Source organism: Lemur catta, chromosome 9, assembly GCF_020740605.2.
Source record: "Lemur catta isolate mLemCat1 chromosome 9, mLemCat1.pri, whole genome shotgun sequence".
Taxonomy (NCBI): Eukaryota; Metazoa; Chordata; class Mammalia; order Primates; family Lemuridae; genus Lemur; species Lemur catta.
In genome coordinates, this window is record NC_059136.1 from 22,283,629 (window position 1) to 22,302,627 (window position 18,999).

Consider the following 18,999-nt stretch of genomic DNA (forward strand, 5'->3'; position numbering starts at 1 on the left):
CTTCATTCCTAGTAAGTATATTTGAAACTTTTGGCTGTTCAAGAGTTGTAAATGTTTATAGAGAATCAAACATCAGTTTTGTCATAAAAAAATAAAAAGTGAAAAGATGTCAAAATTAGTTAACTCTTGCAGTTGTTATCAAAGTGGAAACAGGGACCAATGGCAAATTAACATCCAGCCTTTTCTTTAAGTTTCAATATGTCTTAAGAGAAGGAAGTAAGGGTCCACGATTTGAATCAGAACTTAGTGAAGGCTGGGGTCTTTTGTTCATGATAGTAAAAGTTCTGACTTTTGCCTTAGACACTTTTTCTGATGATCTCAAATTGGCAGGAAGGAAAGAGAGCTTCTCTGGCTTGAAGGACCCAGTTCAGTGAATTTCTGTTGTAGGTTGTTTCCCCAGGAATTGCTGACAAGTCACAAGACGTTGAGGGATAGTCAGTGTGATTGTCCCCACTGACACCTCTGTCTGAGGCATTCATGACAGCTCTCAGTGTTATGTGGCATTATGGCCACATCCCATTGTTCTGCCTCTGCTTCAATTCTAGACCTGATTGGACGTCATGAATATACCTGCTTTGGCAGTAAATATTACCTCACTCTCTTCTCTGTCCCATCTCCATAGCTAAACCTAATTCAGCAGTCTTAAAACATAAAACAGTGGCCTCTACTGGGTTTTAGTGAACAGAGGAGAAAGTATGGCATCTACTGCTTATTCCCTGTCTCTCATTTTTTGTCCTAAGACAGGTACTCTCATTGTCCATGCTGGATATGCTTGTAAAGGATTCATTCACCTTGGCTTTTTTCTTTTGGACAGTGGCTTAAGTACTGATTGCTTTCTGACTAGTTTGATCAAGAGGAAAGCCAAGGAAAAAGCAAGATGTGCATCCTGGCAGCCCCAGACTATGAGAGGTGCCTGCTCTTTACATCTGGTCAGCACAGGACCACTGTCTCCAAGGTTACTGCCTCATAAGTGGGCTTACCCACACCCAAAAAGCTTATCCACTTTCAGAGTAACTGATTTGAAGTTGGGCTCTTCTTATTGGTTCAATTTTTTTACTTTGTTCAAGCTGAGTTCACAAAACAAAAGAAGGAAGTATGAGCTGAATATAAGGATTGATTTAGGTCTTTCACTCAAGTGCAGGGTCACTTAATGTTTAGTATAAACCTAAACATTTTTCTAACATTCTCATGATCCTCACATCCCCTTTTCCAAGATAATCATAAAATTATTATCTGAGAAATCCCCTTAAACAGTTATGCAGAAACCTTTAAAGTAGTAATAGGCCAGGAGAGGTGGCTCACACCTGTAATCCCAACACTGTGGGAGGCCAAGGTGAGAGAATTGCTTGAGGCCAGGAGTTCAAGACCAGCCTGAGCAAGAGTGAGACCTCATCTCTAACACAAAATAGAAAAATTAGCCAGGTGTGGTGGCACATGCCTGTAGTCCAGCTATTTGGGAGGCTGAGGCAGAAGGATTATTTGAGTCTAGGAGTTTGAGGTTGCTGTGAGCTGTGATGACACTACTGTGGTCTAGCCTGGGCAACGGAGTGAGACCCTGTCTCAAAAAAACAAAAAACAACAAAAATAAAGTAATAATCAACTGAGATGTTTTTAAATCTATTATTACTAGTAGTTGCCATAATTTATACAAGAGTCTGATAATCTTCCAAAGATGTGAAATATTTCTTCATTCACAGGTCAAGGTGGCCATGCATATCTTAAAGAATGGTTGTGGTGGGCTGGACTGCTGTCAAGTATGTATAGACAACATTTAAAGAAAATATTATAGTTATATGTTAAAATACTGTTATAACCTCATATTAGCAAATATAAAAACTTTAAATAAATCTTGTTTTTTAATTTAACAAAACTAAAATGTATGATATTTAAGCCTGTGAAAGTCATTCAGCAGTTTAATAGCATATTTAATTTGAATCTAAGACTTTTTTCTCCATCTGATTAAAACATATTTGATACATCTATGTATTTTTTAAGATTCTGCTCAATTTAAGAAGGCAAATTTGAAAGTGAAAGGTTTTAGAAAAATCCTGTTTTTAGTTTTTCTTCCTCTGTTCTCCTTCCAGTAGAAAAGGAAGTATGCATTTGGTAAGACTATCCATGCTTATTTTGATGATTACCTTTAAAAAGGTACATGGAAAAAATTATCCTTAAAACTCTGAGCCTTGACTGTTCTACAGTATTTATTGATCATCTCTAATATGCCAGGTGTTGTTCTAGGTGCTGGAGTACATTAGTGAAAGAAAAACACAAAAATCCCTGTCCACATGAAGCTGACATTCTCAATGGGAGACAAGCAATAAACAAGATAAATAAGTTAAAATGTTTGTGCACATGTGTGGCCATAAATGCTAAGGAGGAGGAGTAGAGTCAGAAAGGGGCATGTAAAATGGAGGATAGATAGGTTTAAAATGTTAGATGGGGGCCAGATCAAGCCTCACCAAGGAGATATTTGCATAAAAGACGTAAGGGAAGTGAAGGATCTGCCCATATGGATGTTTGGGGAAAAATAATTTGAAGCAGGAGGAAACAGTAAGTGTGAATGCCAAGAAGCGGGACAGTGCCTGGCCAATTAAGGTGTGATAGGTAGATGGCCCCGGTAACTTTCACCTGGTATGTGTACCTTTGCTTAATCTCCTTTCACAATGAGTTATTGCTGGCCCAGTGTGATCAAAGAATACCATTGGAAGTGATGATGTATGACTTCTGAAGCTAAGTCATAAAAGGCATTGTAGCTTTTTCCTTGATTGCTTGGATTGCTCGCTCTGGGGGAACCCAGCTACTGTGTTTTGTAAGGGTACTTAAGCAGCCTGTAAAGAAGTCCCTGGGCTCTCACTGAGACAGTACCTACCTGGCCACCTATATGAGTGAGCCACCTTGGATGTGGGTCCTCCAGCTCCAGTCCAGCCTTCAGATGACTGCAGCCTCAGTTTAAATCTTTTTTTTTTTTTTTTTTTAATGAGACAGAGTCTCACTCTGTTCCCCGGGCTAGAGTGCCGTGGCATCAGCCTAGCTCCCAGCAACCTCAAACTCCTGGGCTCAAGCGATCCTCCTGCCTCAGCCTCCCGAGTAGCTGGGACTACAGGCATGCGCCACCATGCCTGGCTAATTTTTTGTATATATTTTAGTTTTTTGGCTAATTTCTTTCTATTTTTAGTAGAGACGGGGTCTCACTCTTGCTCAGGCTGGTCTCAAACTCCTGAGCTCAGACGATCCACACGCCTCGGCCTCCCAGAGTGCTAGGATTACAGGCATGAGCCACCACGCCCGGCCCTCAGTTTAAATCTTGACTGTAACCTGTGGAAAGATCCTGAGTGAGACCTCCTTACGGACCCCTTTCTTAAGTCTTGACCAACAGAAACCATGAGAGTAAATGGTTGTTTTAAACTGCCAAATTTTAGGGTGCTTGTTTTGCAACACTGGATTACTAAAAACCTCAGGAAACATTAAAGAGGCAAAAGTAGCAGTAAGTGAATGAATGTGGGGAGAAGTAGCAGGAGGTAAGTTCAGAGAAGTTGTGCGGGTCCAGATCATGTGGGGCTTTGTAGGTCGTGCAAAGGACTTTGACTTTTATGTTAGATGGGAAGTCATTGGAGACTTTTGAGCAGAGGAGTAACATGATCTGACTTGGGTTTTAATAGAATCTCTCTGGCTGCTGTGTTGAGGCATAGAATGCATAGGGGCAGAAGCAGAGAAACCAGGTAGGAGGCTATTACAATAATCAAGCAAGAGGTGATGATTGACCAGAACAGTAGCAGTGAGTACAGTAAGAAGCCATACAATTCTGGGTATGTTTTAAAGGTAGAACTGACAAGATTTGTTCACTGACCAAAATGTAGGGTGTGAAAGGGAAGAGTTGAGGATGACATGATGGTTTTTGGTCATAGTAACTAGAAGAATTGAGTTGGTGTTGGCCGGGCATGGTGGCTCACGCCTGTAATCCTAGTACTCTGGGAGGCCAAGGCAGGAAGATTGCTTAAGCTCAGGAGTTCAACACCTTCCTAAAAAAGAGTAAGACCCCATCTCTACCACAAAGAAAAAGAAAAAAATAACACAAAACAACAAAACCCAGCTGGGCGTTGTGGTGTGCGCCTGTAGTCCCAGATACCAGGGAGGCTGAGGTAGAAGGATCACTTACAGCCCAGGAGTTGGAGCTTACAGTGAGCTATAGTGACATTTGTGCACTCTATCCAGTGACACACAGTGAGACTCTGTCTCAACAAAAAACAAGGCTAAGAACTGAGTTGGTGTTTACCTGATGGCAAGACTACAGGAAGGACCTAGGCTGATGGGATGGGGTGATACCAGGAGTTTGGTCTGGATATGTTCAAGTTTGAAATGCTTATAACATACTGAAGTAGATATGTCAAGTTAGTAATTAGACAAGCAGGTCTACAATTCTGCAAAGTGGTCCAGGCTGGAGATAAAAAGTTTGGGAGTCATCTTTGCTATTTAAAGTCACAAGACTGGATGAAATTGTGTAGGAACTGAGAATAGATAGGAAAAAGAGCCCAAGATCAGAGACCTGAGAGCAGTCTGGGTCCATTTAGAGCTCAGGAGGAGGAGTGGGAAGAGGCTGAAAAGGAACAGTGAGAGTGGTAGGAGGAGACCAAGTGAGCCTAGTGTCATGGGAGCCAAGTGAAGAAAGTATTTTGGGGGCAGAGTGCTCGCTGGGGTCAGATGGTGCTCATGTGGAATAGGTACGATGAGAATCGAAAAGTGACTGAGTTTAGCAATATGGAAGTCCTTGGTGACCTTGAGAATAACATTTTATGTAAAACTTTTGAACAGCAAAAACAATATAGTGTTTATGGTAATGGTGGACCAGGTAATTGAATCAACATTCCTGGTGAAAACAAGTTAAAAAGCTGGACAGAATATAAAAATCATCCTTTTAAAAGTATCAAAGAGCTAACATGACAGTGAAGAATTAATTACCTGGCCAAGATCAGGGAAAGGATTAGAGCTCAGAAGGATAAGCTGGAGATACTTATGCACTAGAGGTAACTGCAGACTCTAGAGGACTCAGCTGACAGATAGAGTGAACCTTTGAACTGGACTAACAGGGGTCAGAGTCTGGTGCTGCCAAGAATAGAAAATAACCACCTGCTCTGGGCTGGTACTCTGGGAAGGCTATACCTTGGGAGTGAAGCAAGGAGTGTACACCATCTGATCATTTGTACTGCATAACTCTAGTCTTGGTCCTGAACTGCTAGGTGCTGCAAGGTGCCAAAAAGCACCTTACAGAAGAAGGTAAAAATTCTCTCTTGAAGATATAATCTCCACCTTATATTGTTTGTTTTTGTTTTGAGACAGGGTGTCTTTCTGTTACCCACGCTAGAGTGCAGTTGTCTGATCATAGTTTGCTATAACTTTGAACTCCTGGGCTCAAACAATCCTCCTGCCTCAGCCTACTGAGTAGCCAGGACTATAGGCATGTGCCACCACGCCTGGCTAATTTTTTATTTTTCATAGGGACAGGGTCTTGCTATGTTGCCCAGGCTGGTCTGGAACTCCTGGCTTCACGCAAACCTCCTGCCTTGGCCTTCCAAAGTGCTGAGATTATAGGCATGAACTGCCACACCTGGCCAGTTTTATTAAGTAATTAAAGAAAAGGTATATAAAAAAAGGCAGGAGGGGAATCACTTGAGGCCGGGAGTTTGAGAACAGCCTGAGCAACATAGTGAGAATCTGTCTCTACAAAAAATAGAAAAATTAGCTGGGCATGGTGGTGTGCACCTGTGGTCCCAGCTACTCAGAAGGCTGAGGCAGGAGTATCGCTTGAGCCCAGGCATTTGAGGCTGCATTGAGCTATGATAACACCACTGTACTCTATCCCAGACAGTAGAGTGAGACGCTGTCTCAAAAAATAAATAAACAAACAAACAAATAAATAAATAAGTGCATATGAGATTAAGAAAATTTAGCAAAAACAGAGAGAAACTTGGCCCATAGGATCTATAGATACTGGAAGTGTATGACCATAAAACAACTGTGCTTTTACTAGAAGGAACAGTAGTTTTAACAATAAACTAGACTATACTAACATTATAGATTTGGAGAAGAACTAAAAAGACGTTATAGAATTAAAAAATGCAGTAATGAAAATTGAATGAATTGCCTTAACTATAGGTTTGGTAAGGCTGAGGAGAGACTTAGTAAACTGGAGGTAGTTTGGAAGAAACTATCTAGAATGAAGTAAGCATAGACAAAAGGATGGAAAATACAGGTAAGAGGCTATGGAACTTAGAGGATTCAGTGAATAATTGGAGTTTTAGAATAAGAAGGGACAAAGAGAATGGAGGAGAAGCAGTTTTTGAATTGCTGAGAATTTTCCAAAACTGACCAGTTATGAAACCACAGATTCAAGAAGCACCAGAAAACCAATGCAGAATCTGTGAAAGGAAAACTGGACCTAAACACATAGTAAAACTGATGGAAAACCAAAGACAGAATATCTTAAATGCAGTCAGGAAAAAAATGTTGGATTGACAGCTTAGTTTTCAGCAACACTGGAAGTAGATAAACAAGTTGGAAATACAGCTTCAAAGTGCGAAAAATGTAGCTGGCAGTAGAATTCTCTACTCAGTGAAAATATCCTTCAAGATTAAAACTAGACAAATTGATAATGTAAGTGTACTAAAGCAAATTTAAAAGGGTATTTAGTTAGCAGAAAGAAATTGATTTAGGTGGAAGTTTAGAGATACAGGAAGGGAAGATTGGTAAGTATGTGAGTACATCCAAGTGAGTGCTGATGAAAAAAATTAGTAAAAAATGGCTGCTGGACTTAAAATATCCATAGGTAAAATTTTAACAGCATTCAGTGTTACACAATAAAACAACTGTGCTTACTACAAGGAACTGTAGTTCTAACAATAGACTGGACTATAGCAACATTGCAGATTTGCAAAAGAAAAGATTACAGATTTGCAACAAATAAATTGGAAGGGAGAAAATAAAGGGCTCTAAGGTTCTGGCAATATCTGGAAGGAGAGCAAAGCTAAACATTAACATTATAGACTTGGCAGGCTAAGGATACATGTTGTATTTTCTAGGGTGGTGCTCCCCAACATTTTTGGCACCAAGGACTGGTTTCATGGAAGACAGTTTTTCACGGACGGGGGCATGGTGGAAGGGTGGTTTTGGGATGATTCAAGTGTATTACATTTACTGTGCAGTCAAACCTCTCTGCTAACTATAATCTGTGTTTGCAGCCACTCCCCAGTGCTAGGCATCACTGCCTCAGCTCCACCTCAAATCATGAGGCATTAGAGTCTCATAAAGAGTGTGCAACCTAGGCCGGGCGCGGTGGCTCACGCCTGTAATCCTAGCACTCTGGGAGGCCGAGGCGGGTGGATTGCTCGAGGTCAGGAGTTTGAGACCAGCCTGAGCGAGACCCCGTCTCTACTAAAAATAGAAATAAATTATCTGGACAACTAAAAATCTGTATAGAAAAAAATTAGCCGGGCATGGTGGCGCATGCCTGTAGTCCCAGCTGCTCGGGAGGCTGAGGCAATAGGATCGCTTGAGCCCAGGAGTTTGAGGTTGCTGTGAGCTAGGCTGACGCCACGGCACTCACTCTAGCCCGGGCAACAAAGTGAGACTCTGTCTCAAAAAAAAAAAAAAAAAAAGAGTGTGCAACCTAGATCTTTCACATGCACAATTTACAGTAGGGTTCGCACTCCTATAAGAATTTAATGCCACCGCTGATCTGACAGGAGGTGGAGCTTATGTGGTGATGCAAGTGATGGGGAGTGGCTGTAAATACAGGTGAAGCTTTACTGGTTCACTGCCTGCTGTGCAGCCCTAGGTTTCTCAGCGGGGTTTGGGGACTGCAATTTGCTGGTTTTCAGTCAAAAGATAGAGCAAGTGTGTAATTCCTAATGAATGGAGGAAAGAATGGAATGATAAATTAGTTTTTAAAGCAATAAAGATGAGAAAGAAGAATATAGACGAGGCAGAACAGATAGCACATAGGAAATGGAAGCAGACAGACTAAATCCAGAAAGTGAGACTTTATCCAAGTTTTTTTTTTTTTCCTTAAAGAAATCAATGTCATGGATAAATAGGGATGGCAGAGTATCCTGGGTAAAAAGATATTTGAGACATTGCCTCGGCCTCCCAAAGTGCTGGGATTACAGGCATGAGCCACCATGCCCAGCCTTTTCATAGCACTTTTAGCTTCTTGACACATGTTTGGTTTGTGTGTCTGTCTTCCCTTATTAAAGGGATCATGCTCATAAAACTTTTGCTCCCTGCTGTATTTCCTGATTCTAGAACAGTACCTGGCATATAATGAGTTGAGTTTTTAAAAGAGGAGCCATTGAAAAAGACTTTACATCAGCGTTGGCTTCTTTTAAGTGATTTTTATTTGTTGTCCTAGGATATAAATATCTCTTTAAAATTATAGATATGGGCTGTTTCTAATTGACCTAGACTCTGTTCTGTTAGAAATTTACAGACCCTTGACCCTATTTAATAGGAGAAAATGTGGAAGTTACTAAATACAGTTGAAATAACATATAGATGTTGCATAAAATGCAAGTATTTCCAAGGTAATACATATATTCCTATCTGGGAGCTTTTGTTTTGTTTTCTCTTCAAGTGGGAGCTGGCGAGGTGGCCAACTTCGCTGCATACGCATTTGCACCAGCCACGCTCGTGACTCCACTAGGAGCTCTCAGCGTCCTAGTGAGGTAAGGAGACACTACATTTTACATGCAGAAACAGATGTCAGCACTACCTAGTTACAAGTGTTAAACATAATTTACATTTCAACGACCTCAAGGACTTTGTTTTTTACACTATGTATTAATGTGCTTTTAAAAAGTTACCTTGTGTGCGTGGCCAAGCTGTTGATTTGTGGGAGAAAGTGCTTTGTCTTGGTTGTATTCAGAGCCAGCACTAATTCTACTTTGATTTCAGTTTTTTACGATTCCAAATTACACTTGTCCCAACATTTATTAGGACATTCAGTGTACACACACTTTGGTAGGGCATGGTTGGTGATGAGTACATTTCTCCACCTGGCCTGGGGTGCTCATTTTGAAGTAGTGGTCTAAGACTTGTCCTGTTTGTGTTATTTTAATGATTAACCCAAGCAACCAATCCCATATTGAAGTATGGACTTTGGTTACTAGTCCTAACATTGATTGATAGATATTTTTATCCTTTTTTTTTTTTTTCCAAGAAACTCTGTGTAAAATAGAGTTATGGTACAAGTCATTACTCTTTACCTTTAATTTTCTTTATATTGTACTGTTACTATATTTATGAGTTTATAGTATGTTTTCTTTTTAGGTTTGGCTAAAACTAACTATATGTTATTAAACTTGATAATTAATAGGCAAATTGTATATAAATGAATGAACACATAAGACGGCTGTATCAGCCAGTAGGAATAAATTAAAGCAGAGCAAATTTTAAGCATTGGATTGGATACAGATTTTTTTTTTTTTTTTTTTTTTTAACAGAGTCTCATTTACACCCAAGCTGGAGTGCGGTGGTATAATTGTAGGTCACCAGCCTTGAACTCCTGGGCTCCAGCGATCCTCTTCCCTTAGCCTCCTGAATAGCTGGGACTACAGGTGCATGCCACCATGGCTGGCTAATTTTTTTATTTTTAAATTTTTTTGTAGAGACTGGGTCTTACTATGTTGCCCAGGCTGGTCTCGAACTCCTAGGCTCAAGTGATCCTCCTGCCTTGGCCTCCCAAAGTGCTAGGATTACAGGCTTGAGCCACCATGCCTGGCCAGTTATAGATTCTTAATTAGGACATAAATTTGTACAAACTAGTTCTTTATTGTAAACTTCATATTGACTTCTTGTAGTAGAAAAATGGTAGTAGTGTTTAATGAAACAGATGATTTCCTAGAAACTTTGATTTTATGATTGAATGTGCATTTTCTTTACCTTGATTGAAAGCCAGCCAGAATCTTCATAAGCTCACAGTGTTTGAGTTCAATAGTTTAAATTCCAAGTTGTGTTGATACTTGAAAATGAGAAAAGTAGCTGATTATTTTTAAAGTTCTTGATCTTTTTTTCTTCCTGTTTTAGTGCCATTCTTTCTTCGTACTTTCTAAGTGAAAGACTTAATCTTCATGGGAAAATTGGGTGTTTGCTAAGTATTCTAGGATCCACAGTTATGGTCATTCATGCTCCCAAAGAAGAGGAGATTGAGACTTTAAATGAAATGTCTCATAAGCTGGGTGATCCAGGTAAGAAGAAAGAAGAGCTTTATTGTTGTTACTGTGTTTTACTTCTTAGTTTTTACTTGAATCAAAATATAATGTGCACATAAAGAGAAAAATTGTTCTATATGGCTGATTATGAGAAATAGTAGTCATGTTTCCCACTCCCTCCCATCCCTAACCCTGTGTTTCTTTTTTACTCTCAGTAATTTCAAACACATGAGGTACTTTTAGTTTCATTTCTTCTAGAAACGTTTCTTCCAGTGCCTCTGTCCGGCCTCAGTCAAGGCTGTCTCAAGACTGCCAGCAGTTATATTTTCCTTCATCAGTATCCTGGGGATTCCCTTGCCTATTTGCTTTTTCCTGGATCCCTTCTTTCCTGAATCCTGGATTTACTCCTTAATCTTGGTGGTGCTGCTATAGTAGTAGAAGAGAAAAGGCACAAAGGAGATGAGAGTTTTTGAGACCTGGTATATCTCAAAATGTCTTTAACCTGCCATGTTGCTGTTGAGAAATCAAAGGGTGATTCTTTATCTTTTATATCTGACCAGTTATTTTGTCTTTGGAAGCATGTTGGATGTTCTCTTTGTCCTTGGTGTCTGGAATTTCCCCCTGACATGCCTAGATGAGGGTCCATTTTTGTCCATTGTGCTAGGTATCTGATGGGTCTTTTTTTTTTTTTTTTTTTTTTGAGGCAGAGTCTTATTCTTTCACCCAGGCTGGAGTGCAGGGGCATCATCACAGCTCCTGGGCTCAAGACAAGCTGAGCTCCTGTCTCAGCCTCTCAAGTAGCTGCAACTACAGGCACACGCCACCACACCCAGCTAATTTTTTTTGTAGAGATGGTCTCGCTTTTGCTCAGGCTGGTCTTGAACACCTGACCTCAAGCACTCCTCCTGCCTTGGCCTCCCAGAATGCTAGGATTACAAGTGTGAGCCACCACACCTGGCCCTGATGGGTCTTTTTAATTTGAAAATTTATGTCTTATTCTGGGGAACTGAATTGAATTACTTCTTTGCTATTCTTTACTGTTTGCTCTTCCTTGAATTATTATTCATCTGTTAATTGGAACTCATGAACTAGACCATTAGTTTTCTTATTTTTTTCCCCTCATTTTCACTGTATTGCCTTTTTGCTCTGCTTTCTGGGAGATCTCAGTTTTATCTTCCAGCCCTTCTTTTGCGTTTTTTTTCCTGCTGTTAAATTTTTAAGTTTGTTTTGTTCTTTGATTCTTAGTTATTTTAAAGTCTTTGCTAATGTCAGGATTACTTGTGGCCTTGTTTTCTATGGTTTATTTTTTCTTTTGGCTTTTAGACATTTAGTTTTGTCCTTTGTCATTTTTGATTAAACGCTAGACATAGGATATTAAAAAGTGCAAAGGTTCTGAGTGATGTGTTTTTCTTCAGAGAGAACTTAAATTTCTTCTGGCAGGCGGGTAAGAGTACAGCAGATCACCTTCACCCTGAAGGTGTTTTAAAGCTTTGTTGGGTCTGGTTTCTTTCCAGTTTGCCTTTGTTTTTGTTCATAGCCCTCTGCCTCTCAACTGATAGCTTTGGGTCTTGACTTGAGCCCTATTACCTGGGGAGCTGTGAGCTCTAGTAGCTGCTCCTCAGTAAGACAAGACCACCAAAATCCCCACTCAGCCCTGCAGCCTGTTGGCCAGGCTTTCCATTTGGCTCCTCTGACTTTGGCTGTGCAGGTTATGTGCCCACAAAAGCCATAAGGGGAAACGTACACAGAAATTTGGGCTCCCTACTCTGGATCTTGGCCCATTAAGTCCCAGCTGCTAATAAGGCTCCCAAATTCCAACTTATTCCAACTTATTTTTACCTAGTCCACTGAAAATTCCACAAGTTTTGACTGGCCTTTATGCCTATCCTTACCCCTTGTGTTGGCTGTTGCCCTGAGGGAAAAAGCAGAAGTAAAGATTGGGCTGATATTTCTCTTTTTTCTGAATTTTGGCCCCTTAAGTCCTGGCTGCTTTGATTGCTCTTTAGTGCCCTCAAATAAATGTTTCTTTGTTTGGGGTTTTTTTTGTTGTGTTTTGTTTTTGTAGTTCCTCATTTTCTGTAGTTGTTTTGTATGCACAATTACTCTGTATTTCATTATTGTCTCTCTGAGGATATTAATGGTAGTTTTCTTGTTTTTTGGGAGATGGTTTATTTATCTTGAATTGTGTGTTTATTTTACAGTTTTCTTCTGCCTGCATGGAAGAAACAAAGGCTTTGCATTTTTCTGTTTATTTTGGCTTCTCTCCTGGTAGTCTTTGCCTCCTTTAATTAACAGTTTGGCTGGTCAGATCTCCAGCAGAAAAGCTTATAGTTTCCTGCCTGGCCACAGGCATCCAGGGAGTGGAGTGGGGAGGAGGCGTTAATGCCCAGATGTACATCTTACCCTGGCTGGGCGTTCTCCAGTGCAAGACACTGTCTGCTGGGGGAGGAGAGGGACAGTCTCCCATACCTGGACATGAGTCTCATTGTTTCTCGAATGGACGTTGCAGCTAGGCCTCGTTCTCAGTCTTGCTTTCACCCCCACTTCAGAGGTACTTTGTACCTTTTAGCATTCTGTGCTGGAAACTGAGTCACTTTTTAATCTCTGATCACTGCTAATATAGGATTCAGCTTTCTTAGATCTGCTATTAATGTATCAGTTATTAGTTGTCTTCTGCTTTCTGACTTAGAAAATTACTATATCTCCTTTCCTATTATTGTTTTGTATATTTGCTTCTTTAGAAATCCTGGTATTGTTTGTTAGTGGAATTTGAGGAAGGAACAGAGTAAATGCATATCACTGCTCTGTGCAGCAGTTTCCTCATTTTTTTTTTTTTTTGTGAGACAGAGTCTCACTCTTGCCCGGGCTAGAGTGCCGTGGCATCAGCCTAGCTCACAGCAACCTCAAACTCCTGAGCTGAAGCAATCCTTCTGCCTCAGCCTCCCAAGTAGCTGGGACTACAGGCATGCACCACCATGCCTGGCTAATTTTTTCTATATATTTTTAGTTGTCCAGATAATTTCTTTTTTTTTTTGGTAGAGACGGGGTCTCGCACTTGCTCAGGCTGGTCTTGAACTTCTGAGCTCAAACGATCCACCCACCTCGGCCTCCCAAAGTGCTAGGATTACAGGCATGAGCCACCGCACCCGGCCAGTTTCCTCGTCTTAACATGCAAGTGTTAGTATCTGTGTTTTAGGGTAGTTTAGTACAAATTGCTGAGAAAAGTACCTGGCCCATAGTGCTGCACAGTTGTTGGCTTTTATCATGCTGGCTTCAATTATCCATGTTCAACCAGAATGCCCCACAGTATTTTTCAAGTTCTCTAATTGATTGCTATTTACTTCAGCAGTTGTCCCTAAATATTAAAAAATTTTATCCCTTTTCTGAAAAACTCTTCTGTTTGTTTTCAGCATCTGTAAATTGTTGGGCACTCAAGGCCACCTCATGATTACTCCCCCTCTAGTTTCTGTCCCTGTTCTGATCCCACCCATCCCCCATGCCTTGTTAGAGCACTTAAGTAGGCATTAGATGCTACTTAAGAAATGTCAGTGGAATAACAGTTTGTGAATATGAAGCATGTTTTAATCTTCCAGCGTGTACAACTAACTAAATTCTTGGGATACTTTTGCTGGGGTAGCAAAAATAAAGCAGATTTGTGTTTTCAGGCCATGCCTTTTCTCCTTCTGCTAAGAGTTTATTGTATTTTGTTTTGGATTTTCTATGTTTAAGAACATCTGACTGAATATTTGATTAAATGTAACTTTTCTTTGCCTCCCCCAGGTTTTGTAGTCTTTGCAACACTTGTGGTCATCGTGGCCTTGATACTAATCTTCGTGGTGGGTCCTCGCCATGGACAGACAAACATCCTTGTGTACATAACAATCTGCTCTGTAATTGGGGCATTTTCCGTGTCCTGTGTGAAGGGCCTGGGCATCGCCATCAAGGAGCTATTTGCTGGGAAGCCTGTGCTGCAGCGCCCCCTGGCCTGGCTGCTGGTGCTGAGCCTGGTGGTCTGCGTGAGCACCCAGATCAACTACCTGAACAAGGCCCTGGACATATTCAACACATCCCTCGTGACGCCAATATATTACGTGTTCTTCACAACATCAGTTTTAACTTGTTCAGCTATTCTTTTTAAGGAGTGGCAAGATATGCCTGTTGACGATGTCATTGGTACTTTGAGTGGCTTCTTTACAATCATTGTGGGGATATTCTTGTTGCATGCCTTTAAAGACGTCAGCTTTGGTCTCGCAAATCTGCCTGTGTCTTTTCGGAAAGACGAAAAAGCAATGAATGGCAATCTGTCTAATATGTATGAAGTTCTTAATAATAATGAAGAAAGCTTAACCTGTGGAATTGAACAACACAATGGTGAAAATATTTCTCGAAGAAATGGAAATATGGCAGCTTTTTAAGAAAGACGTAATTAAAAGGTCAGTCTATAGTTCTGTTTAAAGTGAATTTGAATATCAGAATGTGTCTGAAAAAGCATTGTCCTCAAATAATGTTCTTTAAAGACAATCTTTTTTAAGGTTTAACTATGAATAATTTGGACCAAGAAATTACTTTTGTTATATTTTAAATGATGGTAGCTCACTAAAATGACCTCAAGTACATGACCAGTTTTTATTAACATTGTATTATTGTAGAGGTATTTTACATTTTGATTCCGCCTCCAAAATTCAAATGCACTAATGATAGTCTTAAGTCTATAAAAAATGCTTTATTTTTTCATTGGTGACGAAAGTCTGAAATGTACATTTGTCGTCCCCACTCCATCAATCCCTGACCATACAATTATGGCTTTTTTAAGAAAGAACAAAATTATCTCAGTACATGATCCCGTGATTTACCTTACCTATGAAAAGGACTCCTGTCTGATGAAGAGTTTAATTTTGAAATGTTAGTTTAAGGGGAAACTAAGTTACTGAATGAAGTAAACTCTTACAAAACAAAAAAAAGGTAGGCAATCATCCCAAGAAAGTATTTCTCAGGCTGTGACTTGTCACCCCAAATCCGGTTTCCTGTGTGTATTCGATGGCCTTCTGAGACAGCACCTTATTGAATCAGGGCACCCTGTGTCTGTTGGGCTGGGCTCTGCTTTGCAGCCTAGCTGGGTTTATTCTTTAGTTTCCCTAATCCCGTGATGCTGGGAACCTTGATTACCATTTTACATCAACTCTTGTACTTTTGAGTATATTTTCATAATAGTTATATTGTCATTTAGACCTAACAACTCTGGGAAATAAAGTCAGAAGAGTAAGGTTATTTCTTAAGTTTAGCTCATGTTATAATAAAAAGATAAGTTGAAACAATATTCTTTTCCAAGTCTGAATGCTTAAAACAAACTTTAAGCGTTTGTAAAATATGGTCTCTACCAAACATTTTAGTTTGCTTAAGAGTTTGTTGGGACCATTATAAATTTTGCTCTTTAGAAAATGCTTATGGAAAAAATGCTTATGGAAAATTTCAAAGAACATATGCAAAAAAGGTAGAATAAAAAAGGTATAAGGAACTCTAGCCAGCTTTAAACCTCTCCACCCCTAACCATTGATTGGCTCTTTAAAAAACTGGTGTTGATAGAATTAATTTCTGCCTGGCTGGTGGGAAGGACATGGGCTCAGGCATATCCCAGTCTGCTGGTCCTGCCTGGTTACACAGTGACGATTCAGCACTGAGCCACCCTCGGCACTGCCAGGGCTCCCTTGCCCATGGTGCTGACATCCCATGCAGCCCTCCGTTGGCTGCACCATGGGCAGAGGAGCCCAGGAGCTATTTTAGATACTTTTTCCTGCCTCTTTCCCATGTAACTTCTTTGTTTTTGGTAGAGACAAGGTCTTGCTATGTTGCCCAGGCTGGTCTTAAACTCCTAACCTCAAGCAATCCTCCTGCCTTGACCTCCCAAAGTACTGGGTTACAGGTGCGAGCCACTGCACCCAGTCAACCCCCATGTAATTTTAATAACAGATATACTGTATATTTTATGTATTGTATCTGTGCTTTGTACATAAAACAACCAATTTTCACCCCCAGGGCCCTCATTGAGAATACGTAGGTTAATTAAAACTAATAAACTCTTATTAACATTTTATAGTACTTTAAATTATCTTGTAGGTAAGTATTCATTTTATTTGGTACATAATTATCTTATAAAACTTGGTAATATAAACTAGTTATTAATTACAGTAACTTTTCATTATATTCTGTACATTATATTCTATCTGTGAGCACAGATACCACCTCTTACTCTGTAGCAAAATGCTGGCCTGAGGGTTATTAATTCACATTACCAAAAGCAACATATTTAGGTAACTTTATAAATAGTTCTGTTAAACTTCATGTAACTCAGGATCAGCAGTACAACAGACTAATTCATATGCTTTCTCTGCCATGCTTGATGCTCCTGGACTTTGGTGTTAGGTTTCCAAAGGCATATGAAAGTACTACTTTTTATGGCAATATGGCATCCATAGAAAATTTTAGCATTGCTGAATTTTGTGACACTCTAAAATGACTGCTAGGTGTCTTGTATTTGTCTGTATTATTTACTTAAAATAGACAAACATTTTTTTTTCCATTAGATTAGGATTTTCAGAAACTCGTTGCCTTAATACTTTAAATTTGGCTTTATTTTCTCAATTCTTATCCATTTCTATGACTCTAGTTGTATAGTAGACTCTGATTATCTTTCATTTTGACAGATCACATGAACTAACTCCAGCCACACGAAGCAATTCAATTCACACAGCAGTTGGGAAGGCCAGCTGAGGGCTGTTAGGGATGGGACTCGAATTCTCCTGTGTCCCTTTTGTGCATCACCCACTGTCCCAGGTCAGTCTCCTTCTCCCAAGCTGCCAGCCTCTCCAGGTCATGGATGCTTGTAATGTAGAGGCACTTAGAGCTCTCCTGCACTGGAGTTGCCAGCACAAGTGCTGTTTTACATCTCATTTGCCTGTGGAAACCTAACTATAAAGCTAACCATGTGTGCTGGCAAGAAAAGCCGTGTGCCGAATGGTGTCACAATTTTTGTCCGACCTGGGCCCAGCCTGTGAGCTCAGATAATTAGAGTACCTTGCTCAAGCCAAGCTGCACAGGGTTGTAGTAAAGGAATGAACACAAATAAATTTCATTAGTTTTATTTCTATAACCTTTAAGTCATACCTCACAAATTAGATTTTGTCACAACTGGATTTAGTAGAAGCAGATAAATCAAGTTCACTATTTTCTGAAACACTGACACAAAAAAGGGAGGGGAACAATGACTTAGAAAAGATTGTTCATAAAAGACCATCAGAAAAATTCCTAAACAAAAGCTAAATAGTTAATTATTAATGGTAATTGGTAAAGAATTTTAATACATTAGCTGGTATTAAGTTTTGTAAGAAGGGATAAATGAATGCACTCAGCAGCATTTTATGATAGCTGCTAAAACATTCCATAGAAAAACTGAGAATAATTTTGTAAGAACACAGTGGCAACAACCAGCAGCCAGTATTCTCAGACTTCCTAGTTACCAAAAGCATATACAATCTTAGTCTAGAAAAATAAGTCAATTTTATAAAATTAAGCTTTTAAATTGAGAAGCACCCCCTTTAACAGGTACAGAGATACTGAAAAATAGTCCCTAAAAATCTCACTAAATAGTTTACAGAACGAAAAACATGCCATTAGAGTTACCAGATGCCCTCAGCCCAGGCAGGTGCCCTCAGCTGCTAGCCAGAGACTGGTGGATGGGTGGCTGGAAGCAGCGTACGTGCTCCACGGGCGTGCTCTCCCCATCCCCTGACTTCAGGTACTTGTCCAGGATGGTGATGATCTCATCATTGAGAATCTGGAACTTGCGAATTCTCTCCACCATCTTCTTCAAAGGCTACAACAATGAAAGTCAAGAGGTTTTACTATTAATACTTGTACAGTCACTCTTCATGTTCAAAATGTCAGGATTTTCATATTTTCTCAGAAAAACTACAGCAAATGGTAATGACATATACTATCTCTTTAAAGCAACTATTGGAACAATGAATATATTTTGAACTTAAACATTTCTCTTGTTGGTTTCATGCTGCTAACTGTGGATTCACTCGTTTGTACAACTTAACAAGCCTATGCATTCAACAATCAGCAATGAAAAACCTACTGCCTGCTAAAAGCTGGGAAAAGATGATGATATGGTGAGTGGAGAAAGACCAGTAAACTAATATAATACAAGTTTTAGACTTTCAGTTTGGTAATATTGTGCAGAGGATGCTTTGACAGACCCTCCTTCTATAACAGACCTGGATAAGGAATACACACAAAGGGAAAACTCGTGAAAGCACTGCTGGTTCTGCTTGTGCAGGTGGGAAAGCACGAGCTGGAGCTTCCTCAGGCACAGACACTAACAGCAGCAGCAGAGCGAGGAGACAGCTGGGCTACACCTGGGGATGGTGAAGCCAGGACCCTCTGATTAGGTTAACGTGACCCAGGCTGGTGACAGCCCCTGGAGAAGAGCAGCAGCAAATGCAGCTCTTCAGAGGAAAGCAATCTAATTAAGCTCGATCAAATAAGAGCTCCCAAATAAAAAAATCCAATACACAACGAAATGTTTCAAGATACTGAATATAAATTACATGAAATGTATAAAAAAATAAGAGATGGAAAAAAATTCAGTTAAGATAAAATGATCAATGTAAAGAACCAAAATGAACTTTAAAAAATTAATAATTTTTGAAAGTAAAAACCCAGCAGATCAGACACAGCTGAAGTGAATCAATTACCTGAGCTACCTGAAGAAAGCACTCTGGATACAGCCCTGACAGCC

General features: G+C 39.9%; 2 protein-coding genes across 8 annotated transcripts in view; one reads left to right on the forward strand and one right to left on the reverse strand.

The window, feature by feature from the left end:
- NIPA2 (NIPA magnesium transporter 2) overlaps nt 1-18,999 on the forward strand; it is a 38,423-nt gene that overhangs the window by 8,538 nt on the left and 10,886 nt on the right. For 3 of the 6 annotated variants that reach the window (XM_045561090.1, XM_045561089.1, XM_045561093.1), the window contains 4 exons: nt 1,698-1,754; nt 8,624-8,714; nt 10,075-10,235; nt 13,980-15,514. In XM_045561090.1, the coding sequence (XP_045417046.1) occupies nt 1,698-1,754; nt 8,624-8,714; nt 10,075-10,235; nt 13,980-14,614 (944 nt within the window). In that variant the 3' untranslated portion in view covers nt 14,615-15,514. Of the gene's footprint in view, nt 1-1,697; nt 1,755-8,623; nt 8,715-10,074; nt 10,236-13,979; nt 15,515-18,999 lie in introns of those variants that run through there. The other 3 variants (XM_045561091.1, XM_045561092.1, XM_045561094.1) reach the window with 2 other exon arrangements.
- CYFIP1 (cytoplasmic FMR1 interacting protein 1) overlaps nt 17,320-18,999 on the reverse strand; it is an 86,455-nt gene continuing 84,775 nt past the window's right edge. For both annotated transcript variants that reach the window (XM_045561088.1, XM_045561086.1), the window contains exon 31: nt 17,320-18,069. In XM_045561088.1, coding sequence (XP_045417044.1) covers nt 17,905-18,069 — 165 coding nt within the window. In that variant the 3' untranslated portion in view covers nt 17,320-17,904. The remainder of the gene's footprint in view (nt 18,070-18,999) is intronic.